At 55.1% G+C, this 22,452-nt stretch overlaps 4 protein-coding genes across 6 annotated transcripts; 1 reads left to right on the forward strand and 3 right to left on the reverse strand.

The window, feature by feature from the left end:
- The first annotated feature begins 577 nt into the window (after window positions 1–577).
- On the forward strand, window positions 578–2,599 carry Clic3 (chloride intracellular channel 3). 2 transcript variants are annotated; one of them, XM_008841982.2, is made up of 6 exons: window positions 578–738; window positions 1,491–1,600; window positions 1,679–1,804; window positions 1,944–2,050; window positions 2,131–2,306; window positions 2,387–2,599. In XM_008841982.2, exons 1-6 carry the CDS (start codon window positions 703–705, stop codon window positions 2,543–2,545), a joined length of 714 nt encoding a protein of 237 aa, XP_008840204.1. In that variant the 5' UTR covers window positions 578–702; the 3' UTR covers window positions 2,546–2,599. The 2 variants fall into 2 exon arrangements, with proteins under 2 accessions (XP_008840204.1, XP_029423608.1); XM_029567748.1 differs by lacking the exon at window positions 578–738 and having other exon boundaries at window positions 1,360–1,600.
- Window positions 2,600–3,370: 771 nt separating this feature from the next.
- On the reverse strand, window positions 3,371–4,882 carry Paxx (PAXX non-homologous end joining factor). 2 transcript variants are annotated; one of them, XM_008841904.3, is made up of 7 exons: window positions 4,680–4,882; window positions 4,549–4,609; window positions 4,357–4,406; window positions 4,087–4,277; window positions 3,917–3,985; window positions 3,678–3,762; window positions 3,371–3,592 (listed from the first exon to the last, which is right to left on the reverse strand). In XM_008841904.3, exons 1-7 carry the CDS (start codon window positions 4,799–4,801, stop codon window positions 3,574–3,576), a joined length of 597 nt encoding a protein of 198 aa, XP_008840126.1. In that variant the 5' UTR covers window positions 4,802–4,882; the 3' UTR covers window positions 3,371–3,573. The 2 variants fall into 2 exon arrangements, with proteins under 2 accessions (XP_008840126.1, XP_008840125.1); XM_008841903.3 differs by having other exon boundaries at window positions 3,371–3,596; window positions 4,680–4,880.
- Window positions 4,883–10,620: 5,738 nt separating this feature from the next.
- On the reverse strand, window positions 10,621–12,645 carry Lcnl1 (lipocalin like 1). Its single transcript, XM_008841905.1, has 5 exons — window positions 12,538–12,645; window positions 11,954–12,027; window positions 11,690–11,800; window positions 11,329–11,430; window positions 10,621–10,962 (listed from the first exon to the last, which is right to left on the reverse strand). Exons 1-5 carry the CDS (start codon window positions 12,606–12,608, stop codon window positions 10,937–10,939), a joined length of 384 nt encoding a protein of 127 aa, XP_008840127.1. The 5' UTR covers window positions 12,609–12,645; the 3' UTR covers window positions 10,621–10,936.
- Window positions 12,646–14,107: 1,462 nt separating this feature from the next.
- Ptgds (prostaglandin D2 synthase) lies at window positions 14,108–17,641 on the reverse strand. The gene is made up of 7 exons (XM_008841906.2): window positions 17,445–17,641; window positions 16,531–16,670; window positions 16,345–16,421; window positions 15,503–15,619; window positions 15,231–15,332; window positions 14,653–14,713; window positions 14,108–14,228 (listed from the first exon to the last, which is right to left on the reverse strand). The coding sequence occupies exons 1-6, from the start codon at window positions 17,556–17,558 to the stop codon at window positions 14,694–14,696; spliced, it is 570 nt and encodes a 189-aa protein (XP_008840128.1). The 5' UTR covers window positions 17,559–17,641; the 3' UTR covers window positions 14,108–14,228; window positions 14,653–14,693.
- Between the last annotated feature and the right edge of the window lie 4,811 nt (window positions 17,642–22,452).

The raw sequence follows: 22,452 nt of genomic DNA on the forward strand, positions 1-22,452 counted from the left end.
GGTAAAAGCTAAGACAAAGAAATCTACCCCAGTCCTGTGTGGACAGATGTGGGTAGGGGTGGAGTCCTCTGCTCAGCTGAGTTAAACACCAAAACCAGGCTTATCAGCCTGCCAACCACTAGTATGTCAGGAATGTGGGCCTGCCGGGAGGGCAGAGGGCCCTGACTGGGCTTTGTGAGTGGGAGGGGGCATCTCCTCCAGGCGGGCTGATCCCACAGATTCGAACAGAGGCATTTCTAACCCATCCCTACTCCCTGGCTTTCTGGGCCGAGGCCTTGACAGCAGGACCTGTGCTGCAGGGAGGACTGTGGGGCAGGTCTGGGATCAGGGTGGGGCAGTTCGGGTTCAGAGCTGCCCCTCTAGGCTAGCACCCTATGGCCCCTGAGCTCTCTTGGCCTCCTCACCCAGCTCTCTGCATCCCCCACACTGGTTCCCCATCATGATCACACTGGGACTTGTTTTCTGCCTGCCAGACAGCTTCCCACATTCACAGCCCCCTCCCCTCCCCCCAGGCCCCTGTGGTCACTATGTGTGGACACCTTGGTCTTGTACAGGCAGCTGCATCTGCCCTGGCAACCTATCCACCCGCCTAGGTGGCTCTGTGGGGCAGGCCCACAGACGGGAGGGCGGGGAGTCCTGGGAGACTTAAAAGAGCTCCCAAGGCCCGCCCTGTGCCTTACTCCGGATGCCTCAGCTCTCACCATGACCGAAACCACCAAGCTCCAGCTGTTTGTGAAGGTTCTGGGCAAGCTGGGCTGGAGGGGGTGCTCTGCTTTCTGTGCAGGCTATGGGATGGGTCTTCTCAGTGGTGTTTGAGCCCCTTCCTCTGTGGTAAGCTTAAGCCACCCCACACAGGCTGACTAAAGTGGGGCAGTCCGGGGCAGGAGCTACTTCAAAGGGGATCCGATTAACTGGGTCCTGTTTGCTGCGGTGGCTCCTGGACCTAGTGTAGCCCTCCAGAGGAAAGTTCCTTGGTGGGGAGGTGTCAATCGGGCAGCTGGCACTAGAGGCTTAACTAGAGATTTGGGTTCTATGCTCGGAGTTGGGGCTGGCCAGATACCTCCATCAATTCTCACGCCAGTACTCAGACCTCGGTGGGGGCAGAACCTGGCTGTCTTTACCTCCGCCCCCTTCCTGAACTGGGCTGTCAGCCCCAGTGCCCAGTTGGGTGCGTGAATCACTTAGAAGACAGCTGGCTGGCCTACCCCACCCTGTAGGCAGTCTTTCTGCCTGGATCCTGGCTCTGAGAAAAAGGCTGTCAGGACCCCACGCCAGGCCTCATCCCTACCTGCCTCCAAGCTCCCAGCTTCCCCTCCCCATTCTAGGAACCAAGTCAAGGGCCCTCATTAGACACTTGAAGAGGCCATGCCCAACCAGGCCAGAACTCTGGCATGACTCCAGAGCCAATGGCAGTGGGTGTCAGGGTCCCACCCAGTCTGGTGTCAGGATTCCTGGGTCTGCAGCCTAAAACCCCTGCTCCACCCACTCAGGCCAGTGAGGATGGTGAGAGTGTGGGACACTGTCCTTCCTGTCAGCGGCTCTTCATGGTCCTGCTCCTCAAGGGTGTGCCCTTTACACTTACCACAGTGGACACCCGAAGGTGAGATCCCACCCTGGACCCCTCCCTGGCCTCTGCCCACCTCAGGCCAGCCACCTCCCTCTTGCCTGGTGTCCACAGGGCATTGGATGTGCTGAAAGACTTCGCTCCTGGCTCGCAACTGCCCATCCTGCTCTACAATGGGGATGCCAAGACAGACACGTTGCAGATAGAGGACTTTCTGGAGGAGACGCTGGGGCCACCCGAGTGAGCACCCTGATGGGGCAGGAGGGCAAGGATGGGACCCTAGGGAGGAAGGCCCAGAGAGTGACTAGGAAGGAGGCTTTGAGACACAGTGGGCATGTGAAGGTCTGACTGGGATTCTCAAACCACTCACCCCTGGCAGCTTCCCTAGCCTGGCGCCCAGGTACAGGGAATCCAACACAGCAGGCAATGACGTCTTCCACAAGTTCTCTGCCTTCATCAAGAACCCAGTGCCTGCACAGGATGATGGTGAGACACAGGCCAGCAGGTGTGGGCGGGAGGGCCCACCCACGGCCAAGGCAGGGCCCTCACTGTGCTGCTGCCCCCAGCCCTGTACCAACAGCTGCTGAGGGCCCTGGCCAAGCTGGACAGCTACCTGCGTACACCGCTGGAGCATGAGCTGACACAGGAGCCACAGCTTCGAGAGTCCCGCCGCCGCTTCCTAGATGGTGACCAGTTCACACTGGCTGACTGCAGCTTGCTGCCCAAGCTGCACATTGTGGATGTGAGTGAGGGGCCAGCTGGTCGGGGCGGGGAGAAAGGCCATCAATCCAGGCCCTAACCACAATCTACTTGCACCTGCAGACTGTATGCGCACATTTCCGCCAGGCACCCATCCCCATGGAGCTGCGTGGTGTCCGCCACTACCTGGACAGTGCACTCCAGGAAAAGGAGTTCAAGTACACGTGTCCACAGAGCTCGGAGATCCTGGCAGCTTACCGGCCTGTGGTGCGCCCCCGTTAGCACTCCTACTTTTGTCCACTTGTCTGCAGGCCCATAAAGGTACCTCTGCCCCAAGTGAGTGTGTCCTGAACATCCAAGTGGCCAGAGGCCCACAATTACACCACCTGAACCCCATGGTGTGATGCACAGGTCCAGATGAGAGCCCCGGATGATGAGGGCAAAAGAGCCCATGGGCAGGGTACAGCTCATCCTCCTCCACAGCACCAGCGCATAGGCCTGGGGGCCGCCCACAGTCACCATGGCACAGAGGCGTCAGGGATCTGGGGGACTGGATTAGTCTCCCAAACCAGTCAGGCCAGAGCTGGGCGGGGTGCCCTGGATGGCCAAGGAGGGTGGGGAGCAGAGCCCGGTAGAGCCCAACCTCAGGGATCCTAGCCAGGTGGGTGGGGGCAGGCCCACATTCCTCAGTCCTGCCCCAGGTGGCTAGCCAACTCTACCTCCCAGAAGGGGCTTCCACTGCCTGACACGTTGTGGCGGCCTTCCAGACATCTACTTGCCCAAGACAACTCTTTTGTGTACCCTTGTATGGGGCAAGAGTGATCTGCCTGTCTAGGTGAGAACCAGCACGGCAGGACAGAGTTCCAAGACTTGGGGAGTCCTGGTACTACCTAACCGGGACCCTCTCAGCAACTGGACAGGCCATGGGGAAGAGCTCCACAGGTCTGAGAGAGTTCAGCTGCCCTAGACCCAGCTAAGAGAGACTCCTCTGGGAAGCTCAGGATCAGATGAACCTGTTTACATCCTGGAACTCCATGCCAAAAGTACACCCGAAGGGGCTTCTCTAGCCCCCTCCCCAAGGCCCAGCCTCACCATTCAAGTCTTGCCTAGCATCTCTACCCAAGGGAGCAGTTTATTTGATGTGGAAAGGATGTGAGGCAAAGCACAGTCTTACTCCTGCCCAGCAGCAGGACCAGGCAGCGGAAGCGAACCTGAGTATCTCTGGTTGATGGGGTCTTGGAGCTACCCCTCCCATGAAGGCAGGCTCCTGGCAAGGTCCCACATTTTGCTGTACCTTCAGGCATCGAAGTCTACACCACCAGCTGGTTTCTTACTAGGAGACAAGAGGGGATGATTCCATGGAGGTACAGAGTGGGGGAAAGGGACCAGGGTAGGAAGGAGAGGTGGGGAGTACCTTTTGAAGCCAGGGTTGATGAGCGACTCCCCTGGACACCGTCTTCTGACCCCAGGTCCAGGGCCGCTTCTCTGGTGATCGGGTTCTGGGGGAAAACCAAATGGGGGATTCTTAGACCCAGAGGAACCCTGGCAATAGTCCTGTCCACATAGAAAGATTCTCTCTGGAACCTGAGGCATCTGGAGAGACAGTTCCAGGGAAAGAATAGCCACAAACGACATGCCAGGTTCACCCCTTACCTGGTAAGAAAAGCTGAGGCCCTGCTGGCCGGGGACTCTTCCTGGGGCTGGCAGCTATCTCTTCTGCAGCTGAGAAGAAAGCCACGGGCACCCCATTCAGCGCCAGGAGGGGTAGCAAAAGCAGGTCCCTGAGTGAGGGTACAGGTGCCAGGTGCCCATGGACATCCTACCTGCCAGCTGCCTCTCCAGGTTGCACACTCGCTCTGCCAGGCTGAGAGTCAGCGCCTGCAACCGGGTAGCTGCCTCTGGGCCTGGCACCTTGGAGAGGTCAAAGGCCAGCGCGGAGGGATCCTCGGAAAGGGTCAGTGATGCTCCGTCCTCCTTTAGGTGTACAGTTACTGTGTGCTGCTGGCAGGCTGCCCTGGGAAAGCAGGAGTGTGTGCACTATGGCTGGCATGTGCCCGCTCCTCGCCCATACTGCCACCCTACTTGGGGCTCACCTGAACCGGGAGGTGATGTCCTCAGTCCCACTTAGGCCAAATCGGGCTTTCTGCAGAGCATAGGGAATTGCCATTAACTGCCTGGACCCCTTGGAGACGCCACACTCCCAACCCTGGAGCGCATCCGAGGGAGGGGAAGGAGGTGGTAGGGAGGTACCGGACTCCCCATCACCGTCCCGCGCGGTTACGCACCAGCGCCGCCAGGCTGTCGGGCGAGAAGCAGGTGCTCCAGAGCGCCACGGCGTCCGTCACACTGGGCGGAACCGGCTGTCAGGGCGGCGCCCGCGGCGCCCCCGCACCCCACCTCCCCGGACCCCACTCACTAGAGGTTGAAGCCGCCGCGGCCCCCGTCCCCGCTCCCCTCCAGCTCGCAGTAACACACGAAGCGTGGGGGGTCCGAGTCGGGTGGCAACGTGCAGAGCGGCGGAGATTGAGGCGGCGCCATGACAGCGCGGCGGGATCGCTGCAGGAGGGGAGCCCAGCTGTGGGCTTAGGGCGCCTGCGCGGTGAGCCGAGCGCGAAGGTGCTGCTCGGGGGCGGGACTTCCGGTGTCTGGCTTCCCGGAAGGACGAGCCTGCTGGGTGGGGCGGGACCTAGCGGTGAGGAACCTGTCTGAACCAAGTGGGTGGATCTTGTACCTACCCCGGATGATGGATTCGAAGGCGGGACTTAACGTGTGAGGCGGGGCTGGAGACGCTGGAAGGCGGGGTTTAGCGTGAGGGGCGGGGCTGGAGACGCTGGAAGGCGGGACTTAGTGTGTGGGGCGGGGCTGGAGATCACGCCGGCCTCTGCAGATGGACCCTCCAGTGCCATTCCAGGATTCGTCGCTCACACCCAGGCAGATACTTAATTAGACCTCATCACCACTCATGTCCCTCGGACGACACACACATCTACCGCCCTCCAAAGTTGATCCTCTTCCTTCCATCCCCCAGGGTCTGATCCCAGTATCCCCCAAACTGTTAGCCACCTATCCTTTCGCATTACTTTAGATGCAAACACAACTCTTTTTGACGCCCACTTGTAACAAATCAAAATGCAAAAATGAGTACAGTGTGTATGGCAAACAGTGCAAAGGGCCTCCATCCCATGCAATCCCTCCTGCAGTCTAGCTGCCACTTGTGTGCCTTCTGCTGTCCTAGCTCTGAGCTAGGACAAACGGGGTCCCTAATGGGAGAGATGAATAATCAACAGGACACACTCACTGAAAGTGCTGGTCAGAAACCACTCCAGGGGGCTGGTTATGTTGGCACATGCCTTTGATCCCAGCACTCAGGAGGCAGAGACAGGCGGATCTCTGGCCTACATAATGAGTTCCAGGCCAGTTGGGGCTACAGGGATACCCTGTCTCAAAAAGACCCCCCAACAAAAAGAAAGAAAAAGAAAGAAAGAAAAACAGGAGCTGCAAGATCTGAGCGTATGGATGGGAGCAGGTGCTGTCTGAGCTGCTCTCTGCTGAAGATGAAGCATACCAGCAAAGGGGGGAAGGGCTGTCTGAGGAGGCCTGTACAGAAACAGGACAGGTCTGCCCAAGGCTGTACGAGAGGGCTGGAGTGGCCCTACAGAGGTTATGGGAAGAGTGGTTAGGGAGTCATTTTTCAAAGAAGCCTCTCGAAGCTCTGTATAGAACCTTTCAGCTCTGCCTGTCTCCTGTGTCACCGTGCAAAGGACATTCTTTTACTTGTAGGATTCTCTGATGTCCGTGTTTGGATTTGCACTGTTGACTGACCCCTCCCCTTAGCTATACCTAATGACTTGCTTCTAGTCGCTGGAATATGGTGGGAGTAATGGCTGTCAGTTCCCCACCCCTCTCATATTGCTCACCATGACACAAGACAGCCTGGGAAAACCACTGAATGGCAAAGCATGGAGGCGTGCCGGCGCCAGTGATGGGGCTAGGAGGCAGAGCCCCAGCTAAGCTCGCTCCAGACCATGGGCCTGGGCAACAGCACACTGTATCATCCCTTCACTAGAGGTCCTGTCCCTGCCCTTCCAGACCTAGCGATAACAGCTTGTCTTAAGCTGCTAAGTTCTGAAATAATTTGTTACTCAGAAGTAGGGATAAGTGCATGTACATCTATCCCATAAGGCTATTACGGTTTATTACCACCTTTGTGCTTCCATGCTTAGACAATGCTGGGCATGGAACTATTCAATAAACATTATGAGCTAGGCACAGCAGTGAACACCAGTGGTCCTAACCACTGGAGACTGAAGCATGAATATTGCTTTAATCAAGGAGTTTGAGGCCAATCTGGGCAGCATAACAATGCCCTGTCCCTTTGAATGAATGAATGAAGAATGGATGAATGAATGAGAAAAAGAGGGGAAGCCACTGAAGGCTTAAATAGCAGCATATTTGATTTTCGTGTGAGAACCCACACGGTGCAGAGGCTGCAAGGTAGAGTGAGGTGGGGAGGGAGAACGGGACTGTGGGGCCTTACTCTAGGTGAGGTGGGACTCATTGGGGTCCCCGGATTCTGAGCATGGAGGGCAAGATCTGACATAGCTTGTAAATGTCTCCCCTTGTGTCTGGTTCTTCAACCGCTGACCGAGGACTGCCCCTGTGTGGCCAGAGTAGGGTGGTGCAGCATGTGACAAGTGGGCTGAACTGCTGACTCTGCGAAATGATCACCATTGTTCTCCCATGGGCCTTTCTGTCAGGGCTGACCCACTCCAGAAGAATCTGTCCCTGAGGCTATGGAAGGCAGTCTGCATTTTTCCACTCTAGACCCTTCCCAGAACCCTTGGGGGCTAAGCACCAGGACAACTGTAGCAAAGTGAACCCCTGCCTTGACTTCTGTTGCTACAGTGGTGGCCTATATTGAAGCTAAATGTAAAAAGATAGATGGAACAGTAACTAAGTGACAGCATAGCTCAGGCAGCACCTCTCAGCAGATACCTCTGGGATAGGGGCTTGGGGATTTGGGGCTGACCGTGCCTTGGCCAAGTCTTTCAGGTACAGCTGCTATTGGGGCAGAGGGGGCAGGAATTCAGATCTGTGGGCCTTTCCCCACTGTCCCTTCCCCAGGCTTTCAGATTGGGGACGGCAGTACCACCTGAGCAAGACACCAACAGATACTGGGGCTTCAAAGGGCTGTCTGGTTGTTGGGGGGCGCTTCTTATTTCTGTGAACTCAGCTCAGAGAGGCCCAATCAAGAAAATAAATCTGGGGCTGGAGAGATGGCTCAGCGGTTAAGAGCACTGACTGCTCTTGCAGAGGACCTGGGTTCGATTCCCAGCACCCACATGGCGGCTACAAACCGTCCTTAACTCCAGTTCCACGGGAATCTGAAGCCCTCTTCTGACCTCCATGGCACTGTGTGACATGGGTGCACTCACATACATGCAGGCAATACACTCATACACATAAAATAAAAATAATAAATAAAATATCTAACGCCTTTAATCCCAGCACTTGGAAGGCAGAGGCAGGCAGATCTCTGTGACTTCAAGGCCGGCCTGGTCTACATGGTGAGTTCCAGGACAACTGGGGCTACAGGGAGACCTTGCTTCAAAAAGACCAAATATGTATATATATATATATATATTACTTATTATTATTATTATTTTGTCTTTTTGAGACAGGGTCTCCCTGTAGTCCCAGCTGACCTCAACTCCCTAATTCTATGACTTCAGTTAGGGGATCCGATGCCCACTCCTTGCCTCCGCAGACATTGCATGCATGGCTGTGCTTACACGCAGGCAAAACACTCATACAGATAAATTTTTTAAAAAATTAAGCCTGGGGCTGGAGAGATGGCTCAGCAGTTAAGAGCACTGACTGCTCTTGCAGAGGACCTGGGTTCGATTCCCAGCACCCACATGGCGGCTACGAACTGTCCTTAACTCCAGTTCCACGGGAATCCGAAGCCCTCTTCTGACCTCCATGGCACTGCGTGACACGGGTGCACTCACATACATGCAGGCAATACACTCATACACATAAAATAAAAATAATAAATAAAATATCTAAAAAATGTATATTTTATGGCTGGGCATGGTAGCGCACGCCTTTAATCCCAGCTCTCGGGAGGCAGAGGCAGGCGACCTCAACTCCAGCCTTAAGGCACGATCTTTTTAATGAAAAATTCTAAACCAACTGAAAAGCAGAAATAATAACATAGGGCCCAGATGGAAGAATTGTCAACATTCTGATGAATTTGCAATCCGTATTTTTACTAAATTTTGCTGAAATATTTATATTACAGACAGCCTTGGATTTTACCCTCAAATTTTTCTGGATGATTATTTTGTAAAAAACAATGATGTTGGGGCTGGAGAGATGGGTCAGCAGTTAAGAACACTGCTGTTCTTACAGAAGACCTGGGTTCAAATCCTGGCACCCACATGGCAGCTAACAACTGTAACTCCAGTTCCAGGGGAACCAACAGCCTCTTCTGTCCTCCACGGGCATTGCACGACACGGGTGCACTCACCTACATGCAGGCAATACACTCATACAGATAAAATAAAAATAATAAATAAAATATTTAAAAAAAAAACAATATTGCCGGATGTGGTGGAACACACCTTATTGAGGGAAGAGGAGCTGGAGTCCCTGGTCAGCTGGGCTACATAATAGGACTCTGCCTCAAAAACAAATGATTAAATAAACAAAACAATACTGTCCTGTATAAAAACAGCAGTGTACAGTTGTTGTTTTTTTTTTTTTTTTTTTTTTTGGTCTTTTTGAGACAGGGTCTCCCTGCAGCCCCAGCTGTCCTGGAACTCACTATGTAGACCAGGCTGGCCTTGAACTCACAGAGATCTGCCTGCCTCTGCCTCCCAAGTGCTGGGATTAAAGGCATGCACCACCACTGCAGCAGTGTACAGTTGTACATGTGACTGTGGATACAAGTGTGGGGACATGCGTGTAGAGGTCAGAGGTCAACGTCGGGTGCTTTCCTCAGTCACTCTCTACATCATTACGAATATTTTACATGTATATTTATTGTGTGTGGGCGTGCATATACCATAGTGCCCATGAAGAGGTTGGAGGACAACTTGATGGAGCTGGTTCTCTCCTTCCACCACATGGGTTCTGGGGATTGAAAGAAGGTTGTCAGGCTTGATGCCATGAGCCATCTCACTGGCCCTCCACCTTATTTTAAAAAATACTTTATATATTTATTATTTTTATTTTATGTGTATAAGTGTATTGCCTGCATGTAAGTAGGCACACCTGTGTTACACAGTGCCCGCAGAGGTCAGAAGAAGGCATCAAATCCCCTGGAACTGGAATTAAAGACAGTTGTTAGCTGCTATGTGGGTGCTGGGAATGGACCCCAGTCTTCTGCAAAAGCAGCCAGTACTCTTAACTGGTGAGCCATCTTTCCAGCCTCCATCTTAATTTTTTTTTTTTTTTTGGTCTTTTTGAGACAGGGTATCCCTGTAGCCCCAGCTGTCCTGGAACTCATTATGTAGACCAGGCTGGCTTTGAACTCACAGAGATCTGCCTGCCTCTGCCTCCCAAGTGCTGGGATTAAAGGCATGTGCCACCACGCCAGGCTCATCTTAATTTTTAAATTCATTAATTATTTTTATTGTTGTGGGGAGGTGTGGGTGTGCCATAGCATACTTATGGAGGTCAGAGGACAACTTTGTGGAGTTGGTTTTCTCCTTCCATTTTTAAAGATATTCCAGGGATCAAACTCAGGTCGTCAGGCTTTGCGTGGCAAGTGCTTTACTTGCTGAGCCCATCTTAATTTTTGAGATTTTGGGGGTGTTGTGTGAGACAGGGAATCAGTATAGAGCCCCAACTGGCCTGGAACTAGGCTGGCCTTGAACTCATAGAGATCCACCTGCCTCTGCCTCCCGAGTGCTGGGATTAAAGGTGTGTACCACCATGCCCAGTAACTTTTGAGATTCTTGAAGGCTGAACCTATCAACAGTAGAATAAACCTGTCAACAGTAGCCCCCCTTCTCCTCCAGCCCTGTGCACATGGGGCATGGCTTGCACCATGTGATTTCAATTCCAATCAGGTGCTTCTGTGTAGCTGCATCAGCCAGTGCTACACTCCTAGGTTGGGTGCTGGAGGCCCCTTAGGCACCCTTGTCTCCCACCCTGAAGAACCAAACTCTAGCTCCTTCCTGGCCTAACAGGGCCCAGGGTGTGCACTTGCACCGAACCCTGCCGGTGCTGCCCCAGCTCCCAGCTCAGGTGTGTGGGATCCTTAGACCAGCCCTCACCACAAGTACTCTTGCTCCTCTGAGAAATCACACACCACTGTCAGCTTTAGCAGAAAGTTTATTGCACTTGGGGAGCGGTGGAGAGAAGGGAAGCTCTTTAGGGAAGACTTGGCACATAAGCAGCATGATCCTTACTGGCACCCCAGTGACTGTGACTGGATCCTTTACTGAAAAGCAACGAGCAGGTGCAGGCCACGTAGCCCTGATTCTGTTGCCCTCGCCCCCACCCCAGCTGGTTCCCAAGCATGGCCAGTGTGGTGGTGGGAGGTGGTAGGAGAGGGCTACAGTGACCACGCCTTCCAGCCCTCTCCTACACAAGTCTGCCCCCAGTGAATCCCTGGGTTGGGGTGGGCATGGGACTTTGGGAGGGACTTCTGAGGGCACTCACCTATGCCAAAGCACCGACACACTGATCTGTTGAGAAAGCAGATCTCAGGTGCCACCTTCCTTGAGTCCTCCACCCTCCCAGTCAGTGATAGTTTCCTGGGGGTACTGGCCTGGGCATGCCTCCTCCTTCACTTGGCCCAGACAGTCTTTTTTTTTTTAATTTATTGAGAATTTCATACATGCATATAAGGTGTTTTGATCAAATCCATGCCCACTCCCTCTCCTCCAACTTCTCCCATATCTCCTCATTGGCCCAGACAGTCTTAAGGTGCCCTCTGGCACATCTGTCCTGGTCTGGGGTATGTAGAGTGACTTTCTGGACTTGGCCTGGCAGTTTGGATCTGAGGTCTCCTGTCTCCTACAGCTCTGAGCTAGGGTGGGGACAGCACTTACCGGACCCGGGCAGCAGAGCACCCTGGCTGGGGTTCAGGCCCACTTGGGCTGCCAGCTGCTGCATCTTCTGTGCACCTTCAGGAAAGATCTCTGGGCTGCGGGCTGAAGGCAGAGAGAGCCATGAGTGTTGACAGGCAGGGCCAAGGAGGGGTGGGGCAGGTGGGGGTCTTGGCCCCCTGCCACAGACTCCACGTTTGTGTTCCCAGGGAGGCACACTGTAGGACTGCCATGAGTGAGCATGTGCTGGGGTATATACCTGGGCAATACTCCCACCCAGATCAGGGGTACCACTCCAGGGGAGGGGGTCTGTGCCTAATGATCACGGGGGGATCAGGAGGGACCACACCCCCTGCCAGCCCACCGTAGAGCTGCAGCCAGACATTCTCCATGCCTTGCTTCTGAGTCTTGAAGTACATCACAGCGAAGTGCAGGTAGTCTGTGAAGGGCACGCGGATGTCCATCTGTGCCATGGCTGAGAATGAAAGATGAGCTGCTGAACGGGGCCATCTCTGGGATACAACACCCAGGAAGGCTCATGCTCTTTGTCCGTCTACAGCCTGCACAATGAGGTCCCCTTCTTTTCTTGTTACCCACTGGCGCTCTTCAGACCATCCAAGCTCCTCACCTGGGTTGCTGAACTGCCCGGCCACGGCACCCTTGGTGAAAGTCGTCTCTATCTTCTGGCACCCACCATCTGGCCTGGAGAGGAAGAGCTCCACACCTGAGTAGTGGCCCTTGAGGAGGCCACTAGACCTGCCCCTGCCTTGCTTTCCCAGACAGTGCAAGCCCTGCCAAGTATTCTGAGGACACTGCCCATGCAAAGCTGCCAGAGTCCCCCACTGGCTTCACAAAAATCCTCAGAGGACACAGTGCTTTGTCTTACAAGGGACTGAAGGCCTGTTGGGGTTTGGCAGGTAAGGAGGGTTTGCCCAGTGCAGGGCCCCTCCAGGCGCACACACAGAAGCGCACATAGGTATAGCCACGGCTCCCTCCCTCGGGCACTGGGCAGGCTTTCACTACAGCCCGAGTCTTCTGGGTAACAGACTGCTGTGGTTCTTATTTGGGTCTCTTCTGCCCAGGCTGTCAGGAGCCTATAATCCGTCCTCCTGGTGTGCAGGGATTTCTCTTGTTCCTCCTGACCTTCATTTGGTTTGAACACTGGCCCTTGCCTGAGGCCGGATTGAAGGTGAAGCTCATAGGATCACTTACATGGGATACCCGAACTTGACAGACAGGTCACCATTGGCCAAGTACTTCACTACGACCATGGGCATCTTCATGTCATCCTTTGAGTCCTGGAAGCCCTGGTCATCTGACACAGCCCCAACTATGTACCAGGTGCCCTGGAACTGCAGGGCAGAAGGACCAGGTGAAGACCTCTACACCCTGCCAGAGCCCACCCTATCTTGCCAAGATACCCTTGCTTCCCTGACAAGGCCCAGTATCCAGTGCCCACAGCCACTGCACCTAGGCCAGTTCTAGGAGGCTGAGGCAACTCATCCTAACTACAGGCCCTGGGCGGTTGTGGGCACAACCTAAGACTAGGCCTGTACTCCTAAACCCATTCCTGATCCAGTAGAGCAAATGGGGGGATCTTTCTTGAAGCTTGAGGCCCGGCTAAGCTGGGATGAAAGAGAATGTGTGCAGGAACCTGGAATGGAAAAACAAGGAGGCAAGATGGGTATGAGAAAGCATGGCTAACCTGAACGGCGTCGAAGTTGTCCTTGATGGGGACCTGAGCCCAGCCTGGGGACACTCTAAGCAAGGCAAGGAGAGAGCTAATCAGCAGAGCCTGCAGCATTGTGGAGAATCCTCAGGGCACAAGAGCTGGGGTAACTTCCTTTGAGTGGCCTTTATGTCCCCAAGATGCCCTGAGGTGACTGGCCCCTGGCCTGGGACACAGCCCACTGTGATAGGCCACTGATCGAGTTGCACCTGGCCCAGTTGTTTCCACCCAGCCCCATCCTGCCAGCCCATGTTTCCTGTGGGAGGGGTGAGGGTAGGGAGCTTGACAGCTAGGGGCAAGTGGTCCTAGTGGCCTCTAGGCTAGGGGCTGCCTCACAGCTCTGGGATGTCAGATCAGGCACAGTTCAGGTCTGTTCTCCAGGAAGGCTGCTCAGAGGTCACACTCACCGCTGTGCTTCACAGCCTGGTACAGTCAGTAGGGGATGGATAGGGGCTTGAGAATGACCACCCTTGTGGAATCCGAGGGAAAAGCGAGGTGAGTTGAGTGGCCATCACTATGGTTTTGGCCTTTTGATGACAGGACTCTAGCCAGGGAGCAGAGGTATAGGAGGCCTCTTTCCAGCCCACCCTGTATTGGTGGGTGGCACAAATCAAGTGTCTATCAAACAAATGTCTCTTTTTGTCCCTCTAATCTTTATTGCCCAATCCGAATGTGCTAATCCCATACCTTGAAGAGCTTGTGGGATGAGGCGCCCTGAGGCCTTTCCTGCTTTAGCGATTACTGTAAGCGTAGGGGTGGACACCTGTCTAAGGGATTAGCTTCTGAGTGACTGACCCCCACCAGCCCAGCCCAGGCCTGCTTGTTGCTGGCAGCTTTCAGGGGCTATGGCTGGAGGAGTGTGTGTGTGTGTGTGTGTGTGTGTGTGTGTGTGTGTGTGTGTGATGAGGCTGCAGCCCTGTGCAAGGTAGGCACTACATTCAGCATATCCCTTTAGCTGTCCTGAATTAGGACTCCATGAGGATCACAAGCCCTATATGATGATAATGATGGTAGCCCAGGTGGCCAGAGGACAGACAGACAGGAGCCAGGATCTGCCTTGCATTAGACTTTATTACTCTGTAAGGTAAAAGCTGGGTGGTACAGAGGCACTTTGGGAAGCCAGGGCTTGGGGTCTCAGAGTAGCAGAGCAGACAAATCCTGAGGACTGGGTCACCTGGACAGAAGAGGACCCATCAGTGGTACAGGCAACACCCTGGCTCCCATGGGGCCCAAATTCTACTTCTGGCAAGGGGTGTCCCTTCCATCTCTGGTCCCTAGGTCTCAGCCAGTGGCAGCAGTGAAAAGCCCTCTGACCAGCCGTATCCATCAATGGCCATCCTCCTCCCCCATTTTACCCCTCCTAGTTCCCTAGAGACCCGTCAGAGGAGCCTCCACAGGGGGAAGTCCCTTCCCATTCTGTCTGAGACTAGGCACATGCATCCTTACCTCCCTCCCCACGAGCCCTTGGCCATCAGCCCTATTCCAGTCGTTGCCATTGTATCTAGGATTTCTTTCTGACCATCATACCTGGGTGCCTGGTCTGCTCACGGAGCTGTGACCCAGACTATGTGTTGAGTGAGTGAACCAGTAGCACTTACCAGGTGAAGCCAGCCCATTGGCTGACTTCTTTCACCTATTTTCACTCCTGAATGCACTTATCTGTCAAGAAAGAAGCCCAAGGGAGTGGTCAGCACCAGGCCCATCTCCACCAGGCCCATCCCCACCAGGACTTCACGCCCTAGTCTTAACTCTGAGGAGCCTCCCCAAAAGCCCTGTCGCGCTAGCCTCAGTTGAGCCCACAAATTGCAAACTCTATTCCACCCCTTCCCTAGCCTGATCCTCAAAACATAAGAGGTGGTCTTTCTCCACCTGTGTCCCTCGGGGTCACCCCTGTCCCCCTCCCCCAGCTAGGAGCTGGCAGACAGGGGTACTTGGTATCCATCAGGAAGGGGGTTCCTAATAAAGAGGATTGCAGGCAGAGGTGATGGAGTTGGGACAGGCTGAGGACACCTCTGTTCTTTTCCTTGGGGCCCTGCTGGGACTACCAGGCAGGCCAGTGGGTGGTAGGGCAGTGCCAACCTCTCCCCAGTCTTCCCTCCCCTATTGAGCTCAGAGGACTTTGCGGCTCTAATCTGACTATAATTCCCTCCCCGGCAGTTTACCCCCACCCCCTCACCGGGTTGGGGCAGGAAAACAATGTTCTCCTCTGTGAGGCCTTGGGCCTTGATAAAGTTGGTGAATTTCTCCTTCAGCTCGTCCTTCAGGGTCTGGGTACGGCCTGGTAGACAAAGAAGAGGCCAGGCTTAGCAGGCAAAACTCTCTGCTCTGCCCCCACACCTGTATCTTGGGGACTACCTCCTTTGGGACTCCCCTCTAGGACCAGGCTTCAGTCTTCTGCCAACCCCAGACCAAGCTTATTAGGTGACCCCACAAGGGTGTGGTACCTACTGTAAAGGGTGGCCATGCGGAAGTCCTGGCCAGGGCCCTTGGTGCCCCTGCTGAACAGCAGTGCATACTCATCATAGTTGGTTTCCACCACTGAGACGGAATGGATGCTGCCCCAGTCTGGGAACCCAAGAGATGACCCTGGTTGGTCACATGGATCCTATAGCTCTGTCCCCTCTGCTTGGAAGGGGTGCCCTCTCTACGCTGGGCTGTGAGGAGGGGTTCAGGTCCTTAGATTCCCCAGGATACTCCCTCTCCCTCCCCCACCCCCCAGTCTGGCTGCCTTCTTTGCCCCACCCCTAGATGGCCACCAGCCAGCTTCTGGCTTCCTGCCTGCACAGCCTGGGAACACCAACTCCAAATCACAAGTCTTGGGTAGAGGCAGATAACACTCAAGCCTATAAAAGTAGCTGGATGGATTGCAATACAAACTCTCAGACAGGAGGGGAGGGAGATAGGGTTCCTGTGGGGAGCCATATTCCAAGTGCGGGATTGAGAGAGGCCCTAGGGTAGAATGTGAGGTATGGGTAAGATTTGGGGTCTGCCTTTATATGACCCACCTGGGCAGAAGAGAACTGGAAAATTCCATCTGGGCAGGGGAAGGGCCTAGCAGAACATGTGTGGGCTCCAGAGAGGACACATTCCCCAGAGGGAGGTCTCTCTGTCCTCCACACTGATGTATGTGCCTGGGGCAGATTCACACCCAGGCTTGGCTGACCGATCCTGGTGGAGTGACCATCATCTCCATAAGGGGGAGAGGAGGGGAGAGTAAGAAGGAGTGGGGGACTGTCCAGTCTGCCAACAAGGGCCTCAGCATTGACCCAGGAAAGGGGAAGCCTACTCACGGGGACTGTTATAGATGTACTGTCCAGGGACTCCTGCAGGCTGCAGCACCATGATCTTGGTTTCACACTGGTTTTTCCTGTGGAAGGTTACTGTCGAGGTCAGGGGTCAGACCCCAGGATGTCCCCCAGACAATAGGGTGGGGTCCCTCTGGATCCCAGAACCACACCACTGCCTCTTTGTCCCACCTGAGGAAGGTGGAGGTGAGGTTGAGGCCGCCGTCTGCTGAGGGGGCTATCACTGTCTTGCACATGGACAGCACTGTCTTCTTCTCCCGGAACCAACTCGAATTGGAGGCGAGGCCGGCACTGTACCAGCGCCCCAGGAACTGTGGCAAATGGCCACCACGGTCAGACCCTCGCCCCTCCTGGGCAGACCTGGGTAGGCTTCCTGTCCCTCCCCTCTGACTCCGCCACCTCCCTACCCCTGGGCTTTGGTGGTATCCTTTCCCTTGAACCCTACTCACCTACATCCCCTCCCTCTCAGTAGGCCCCTCCCATTCCCACCCTGCCAGAGGTCAGCAAGGCTCCTCCTCTCTCCCCAGGGTCATCCTAGTCCTTGTCCCAGTCCCCTAATGGGCAGAGTGATGGGGGGGGCTGTCCAGAACATGTCCCATTCTGGAGGCTCCGGCAGACCAACAGTGGCTGTAGGCCCATCTCCTCCCTGCCATCTCCAGGGCCTGTGGTGCCAAGCACATCCTGGGGCACATAGGCTGATAGGTGCTAGCCAGTGCCCAATCCAGGTTTATGTACTGCGCAGAGATGCATCCTGGCAGGTATGGCATGTGTGCCTGTGTATGTCCTATATTTCACACAGTTATAGGGGGACTCTCTTGTAGGGATGGGGCTATGTGGCCCACATGTGTGCAAGTCCTCTCTCCAGAGACCATAAGTGAAAAGCCGCTCCTTGGGGAGTGCCTCCTAAGGGCCCAGGTAGCTTCCCAGCCCTCCTTCCCTCTCAGCAGGCTCAGGCCTCAGCCCTGCACAGGCCCTTCTGGGGTACTAAGGGACACAGTGCTCTTTTGTGGGATAAGACCTGGCTCTGAAAGGTCCCATTGACCCAAGGACTCTGCTGCCTTGGGTGTGGGGTAGAGGACCCTTACCTTATCCTGCTGGAAGTTGGGCTGCACGGAGTCAAGGCTCTGGGCTGGGGTCTCAGGGAATCCCAGGACCCCTAGCAGGACCAGTCCCATCCACAGCATGTGAAAAGCAGCCATTCTCCTGGAGCAGAGCAGGTGTCTGGGCCTGAGGCCAGCAGTGTGGGCAGACCAAGGAAGCCCGTGAGCAGGAGCAGAGGGCACTGGTGAGACCCCTATTTATGGGCCAGGCTTGGCCTCCACCCGAGGCCCAAGGACGGCCCACTGGAGGCTCGTGATGCTGGCCTGTGTGGGGGGTGGCGATCCCAGCTGCATCTTCATCGGTGACAGGGCCAGTTATGTAAGAGGCTCCAACTGAGCAAGGCCTGGGCCCTGATGCCCCATCTCAGTGAGGGCAGGGCAGTCAGGGGAAGGCAGATGCCTCTGCATGGCCCCTCTTTCTCCATCTCCAGAGACAAAGTTGGCCCAGATCTCACCTGCCTCACTCCTACTGGCAAAGCCCACCTACCTTAGTATCTGGGATGGGACTGGGGTTGTGTCTTGGTGCTGCTGGGAGCTCTGGTCACTTTTCCACCTGGAGCTAAAACCTTCCTCCCACAAGCCCTGCTCACCATCCCTCTCCAAGTCCCATGACACCATCAGGGAACACAAAGCCCCATTTGTACCTTGAACATTTGGTCCTGCAAGGTCAGCAGTCCAGGTGGCCATGAGGAGCCCCCACCAAGATGACGAAATCCAATCTCCCCTGCAGCAGATTCAAGAGCTAGATGTGCTCAGTGTATCCGCCCCTGTGGCCAGCTAATGGGGCTCATGTGGTGCCCCCTTGGGCTCCCTAGGGGGAAGGAAGCAGGGGTGGGTGGGAAGGGTGGAGCAGTGGGCTTCAAGGGGCTGCAGGCCATGGCAGGGGGTTCCAGCTTGGGACTTCTTCCCGCTTCCATTGGACTCATCTCTGGCTGGGGAACCGTGAACGTGAGTGCTGTCATGTACCGCCCTTCACCCTCCTCCCTGTGGCCCTGGAGTTTTTGGTTCTGGGGCACAGATTTATTTAGCATCATCTGGGTGGGCCATGCTGGGAGGATCTCTTGCTCTCTCACTGGTGTTGGGGCTGCTGGGGATGGTCCAGCAGAGCTCCAGGTGAGGAAGTGGGATAGAGCCCAGAATCACCTAGAGGAGCCTGAAACCCCACCCCTTCACTCAGACTCCCATCAGCCCTTGCCCAGAACAGCCCCATGCACTGCCCACTCAGGCCCATACATGCCCTGGACCTAAGGAGAGATAATGTGTTAGAACAGGTGGAGAGAGGCTGACTCTGGGATCATGCACCATCCCCAGGCCCCAGCCTGGCTTAGCCGCAGATCCGGGGGTTTTCTTCAGAAGTGCTGAGAATGGGGGGCAGGGAGATGGGAAGAGGAATGTGGGAAGAAAGCCTGGGCGCATCAACCTAGGGAAGTCTTATACATGCGGTAAAACCCCCTTGCACAGTGGTCTTGAAGTGCTTCTGAGAGTGGGAGCTGCTCATCGTTTGACTCTGACATAGCCCCAGCAGGCTCATGTGGTAAGTGTTTACTCCTCAGCTGTTAGTAGAACTTTAGGAGGTGTGGTGTAGTTGGTGGAAGTAGGTCACTGAGGAGGGCCTTTGAAGCTGATATCTGGTCCCTGTTATTTTCTCTGCCAGGTCCTTCCTGATTCCAAGAGTCAAAATAAATCTTTCCTCCCTAATTTTTTTTTCTGTCAGATACTGTTGTTGCAGTGACAACCAAGTAACTAACACAGACCTCTTGGAAGGATATCGCGCTGTGCTTCCTGGGAGTTCAGCCTCCACAGTCCCACCTGATGGAGCAGGGGTTGCCTTGTGATGGAGCTAACATGGGCCTGTCCCCACCCAACCACTCCTGTGTGCCCCCACAGTCCCAGGATCCCGCCTCACTCAGCACCCATCCACAAACGCTGCCCAGACTGGACTGGTCCACTGGGACTGGGACATGGAGCTGATCCCAGAGTAATGAGGAGTGGGGGGTGAGAAGGGGGACGGGACTCAGATCCTAGTGCTCAAGTTGGGCCAGGTGGAGACTCAGGGTACCTCTGGAGGAGGCAAGATTCTGATGGCTGTAGCCTAGCTCACTCCACAACAGTGGGAAGCCCCTCCACACCTAGCTTATACTCCCGAAAAGCCCTCTCCCAAATTGCTCACTGACCAGAGCCAGAGTCCCAAGGAGTGAGCTACCTCTGATCCTTCCAAGTCCTAATCTGTCCCTGTCTCCTGTCTGTGAGTCACTGGCCTCATCTTCTAAGCTGTCTGCATCAGTGCCTGCTGTGGACTGCTGCCTGCTCCTGTACCACCTTTTTAGTCCAAAGCCTGACCATGTCTCCAGGAAGCCTTCCAGGAACCACTCCATGACACCTTGATTTTTCCAACCGGTTAGTGTCTTCTGAGGCCCCAGGAAGCGGGGGGGGGGGGTTGTCACACAAATGAGAAGACTGCATAGCATGCAAGAACTCAACCAGCTTTGGGGAAGGATGAACCCCTGATCCCCAGCTTTAGCCCCAGGTGCCAACCCAGTCACTGAAATCTTTTCTCCTAAGTTCCTGACAGGCAGAGGGCCTCTATTTCCCCTGAGCTACAGGACATCTGGATGTTAGAGCCCAGGAACACCCAGAATCCCCTCCTGCCTAACCACGCTGTCTCTGCCAATGGATCGGAGACAGGGACAGACAATACCAGCAGGTCACTGAGGCCACCCTAGATCTGGAAGAGACAAAATCACCCAGGCCGATGGCCAGCCTTTCTGTGCCTCAGTTTCTGCACATGTGCAGAGACAGTGGAGATGCTTTGGAAGTGTAGAAAATCTGGGCCTGGTAGATCTGTTCATGGGGACCTGTTTGCAGCAAGTGGGAACCTCCATTGGGCTTAGGCAGGGCCCTGGACCCTCTGCCTCTCCTCAGTCTGGCTCCGGTCCAGCCCTCTCTCCCATCCTTATTGAGTGTCCTAGAAATTGGGCTGCACAGGAACTCTGAGCTGTGGAAGAGTCAGGGTGGACACCAGGCCAGGCACAGTAAGGGCCTGAGGCACCTAGGTCATCTGCCTGGGCCTGTCAGGTAGAGGGGATTACAAGTGAGGTGATCACTGAAGAACCCTAACTTACGGTGCCCAAGGGCCAGGCATTCACCCTTACCAAGGCTGGGCGGGGCTGGGGCAGGTGCCAGATTCCTGATGAAACACGGTACTCCTGTGCTTCTGCGCCAATAGAGATTATATAAGATGGAGGCCAGGAGGCCTGGGTAAACATAGGGCAGATACTCTGGTCCTGGGACTCCTGCACATTCCCTGTGACTTTCCCCCTTTTCTCTGAGTCAGTCCTGTGTGCAGCCTGCAGTTCTGGGCTAGTCAGGGGCCCCTATGCCCTCCAAGAACTCTTGCTTGGCTGGAGCCAGAGAGCAGAGATACTTCATCTTAATAGATACACACTACTGCTCCCTGGTCCTCAAAGGACAAAGTGGAATGGAGGTACTGAGAGTGTATGCTCCTGGTAGGGGAGAACTGATGCCTGCTCTCCCAGGATCCCACTGAAGGCCCTGGCACAGGCAGAGAGGCCCACATCCCACCTGGTCTCAGATTAGCCCTCTCCCTTCTCCAGACCCACTGCAGCCCCAGGCCACCCCGGGCACAGTCCAGCTCAGGCCTCCTAGGGCCAGTGGGAAAGACTTAAGTCAACACATGAGCTGCACATGGGGCTACCCTGCCTAGAATGAGGCCTGACTGCTCTGAGCACCAGGTTCACAGCAGACACAAATTCTTGGTCTTGGCCTTGAGAGGTCCTCAAGGCTGTCCCTACCTCATGCTCAAGGCCTGGGCTTCTAGAAACAGTCCCAGCTTTGTTCTAGAGGGAGGTAGCGTCTTCTCTGGGGGTAGCCAGCATCCTGGAATGGGGGCAGTGACGGTCTAGCTCTGTGACAAAGACAGCTTATCCTCAAAGGCTAAGAACTTCTCTAAGGCCTGGTAGGACCTGAGCTGTCAAAGGATCCACTGGCTTTAGGGGCCTCACCAGAACCACCAGACTCCCACCTGCTACCTGGGCATAGCCCCTCTATGATGGAAGCACCCTACCTTCTCACGTCTGCCAAGTCTCACAGCCCTTCTCAGAAATGTTCCTCAAAGGGTCTTGAGTAGGAAAGCAACAGTACCCTGGGTAACTTGACAAGCTGCTGGGTAGAATATTCTGGACTCTGAAAGTTGACCTTAGTGTGGTGCCCCAGTCTGCAGCATGAGAAGACCAGGGCCCATGTAGATGTTATGACCTAGCTCAGGCCTTCTGTGTAAAGGGGCTGTGCCTGTCAAACTATGCAGGCAGCTCCCCAGGCCTTCTTTGTTTCCATCACCGTCTCTACCAGCTCTGTAGCTATTGGGTTCGCCTCTCTTGATACTGGACACAGCCACATTTCCTTGCCCACCCTCTCAGGCAGCCTATGTCCTTTCCCAGCATAGGTCTACAGGGTGGGGAGACCAGAATCAGAAAGGGAGTTTATCATCTTCCAGGCCCCAGTGGGGTTGCAGGATGGACAGGTTAACTATAGCCCAGGAGGATGGGTCTGGGCAGGCTCCTGCTACAAGTAGAGGACCTGCTGGGGCCACCTGAAACAGCTCTACTCTAGCAACAGGGTGCCCAGAGAGCTGCCAAGCTGCGGGAGGGGCCAGCCTGGCCTCAGCAATTATACCCCAAACTCTTCCGCAATGCAACTCAAGTGCTGGGGTAAGGGTGTAGATGCTGTTGCAAATCTCTGAGGCCAGCTCTGGCTTCCGGAAGCAGCCAGACCAGCCATGGATTAAAGATTGCAGGGAGAGAGTGGGGCTGGGCAGGGCAAGCCTGGAGGGGCTACAGTGTCCTCAGAAGTGTCCACGGAGGGGCCCTATTGTGTCCCTGCAGAGCCAGGCAGAACGCCCTGTCTCTCCCTACAAACACCCCAAGGCTGGAAGAGCTGTTTGAGGGAGTGGCTTGTGCCTCCAGGGCCAGGCTGG

Source organism: Nannospalax galili, unplaced genomic scaffold (assembly GCF_000622305.1).
Source record: "Nannospalax galili isolate Female #2095 unplaced genomic scaffold, S.galili_v1.0 scaffold1421, whole genome shotgun sequence".
Classification (NCBI taxonomy): Eukaryota; Metazoa; Chordata; class Mammalia; order Rodentia; family Spalacidae; genus Nannospalax; species Nannospalax galili.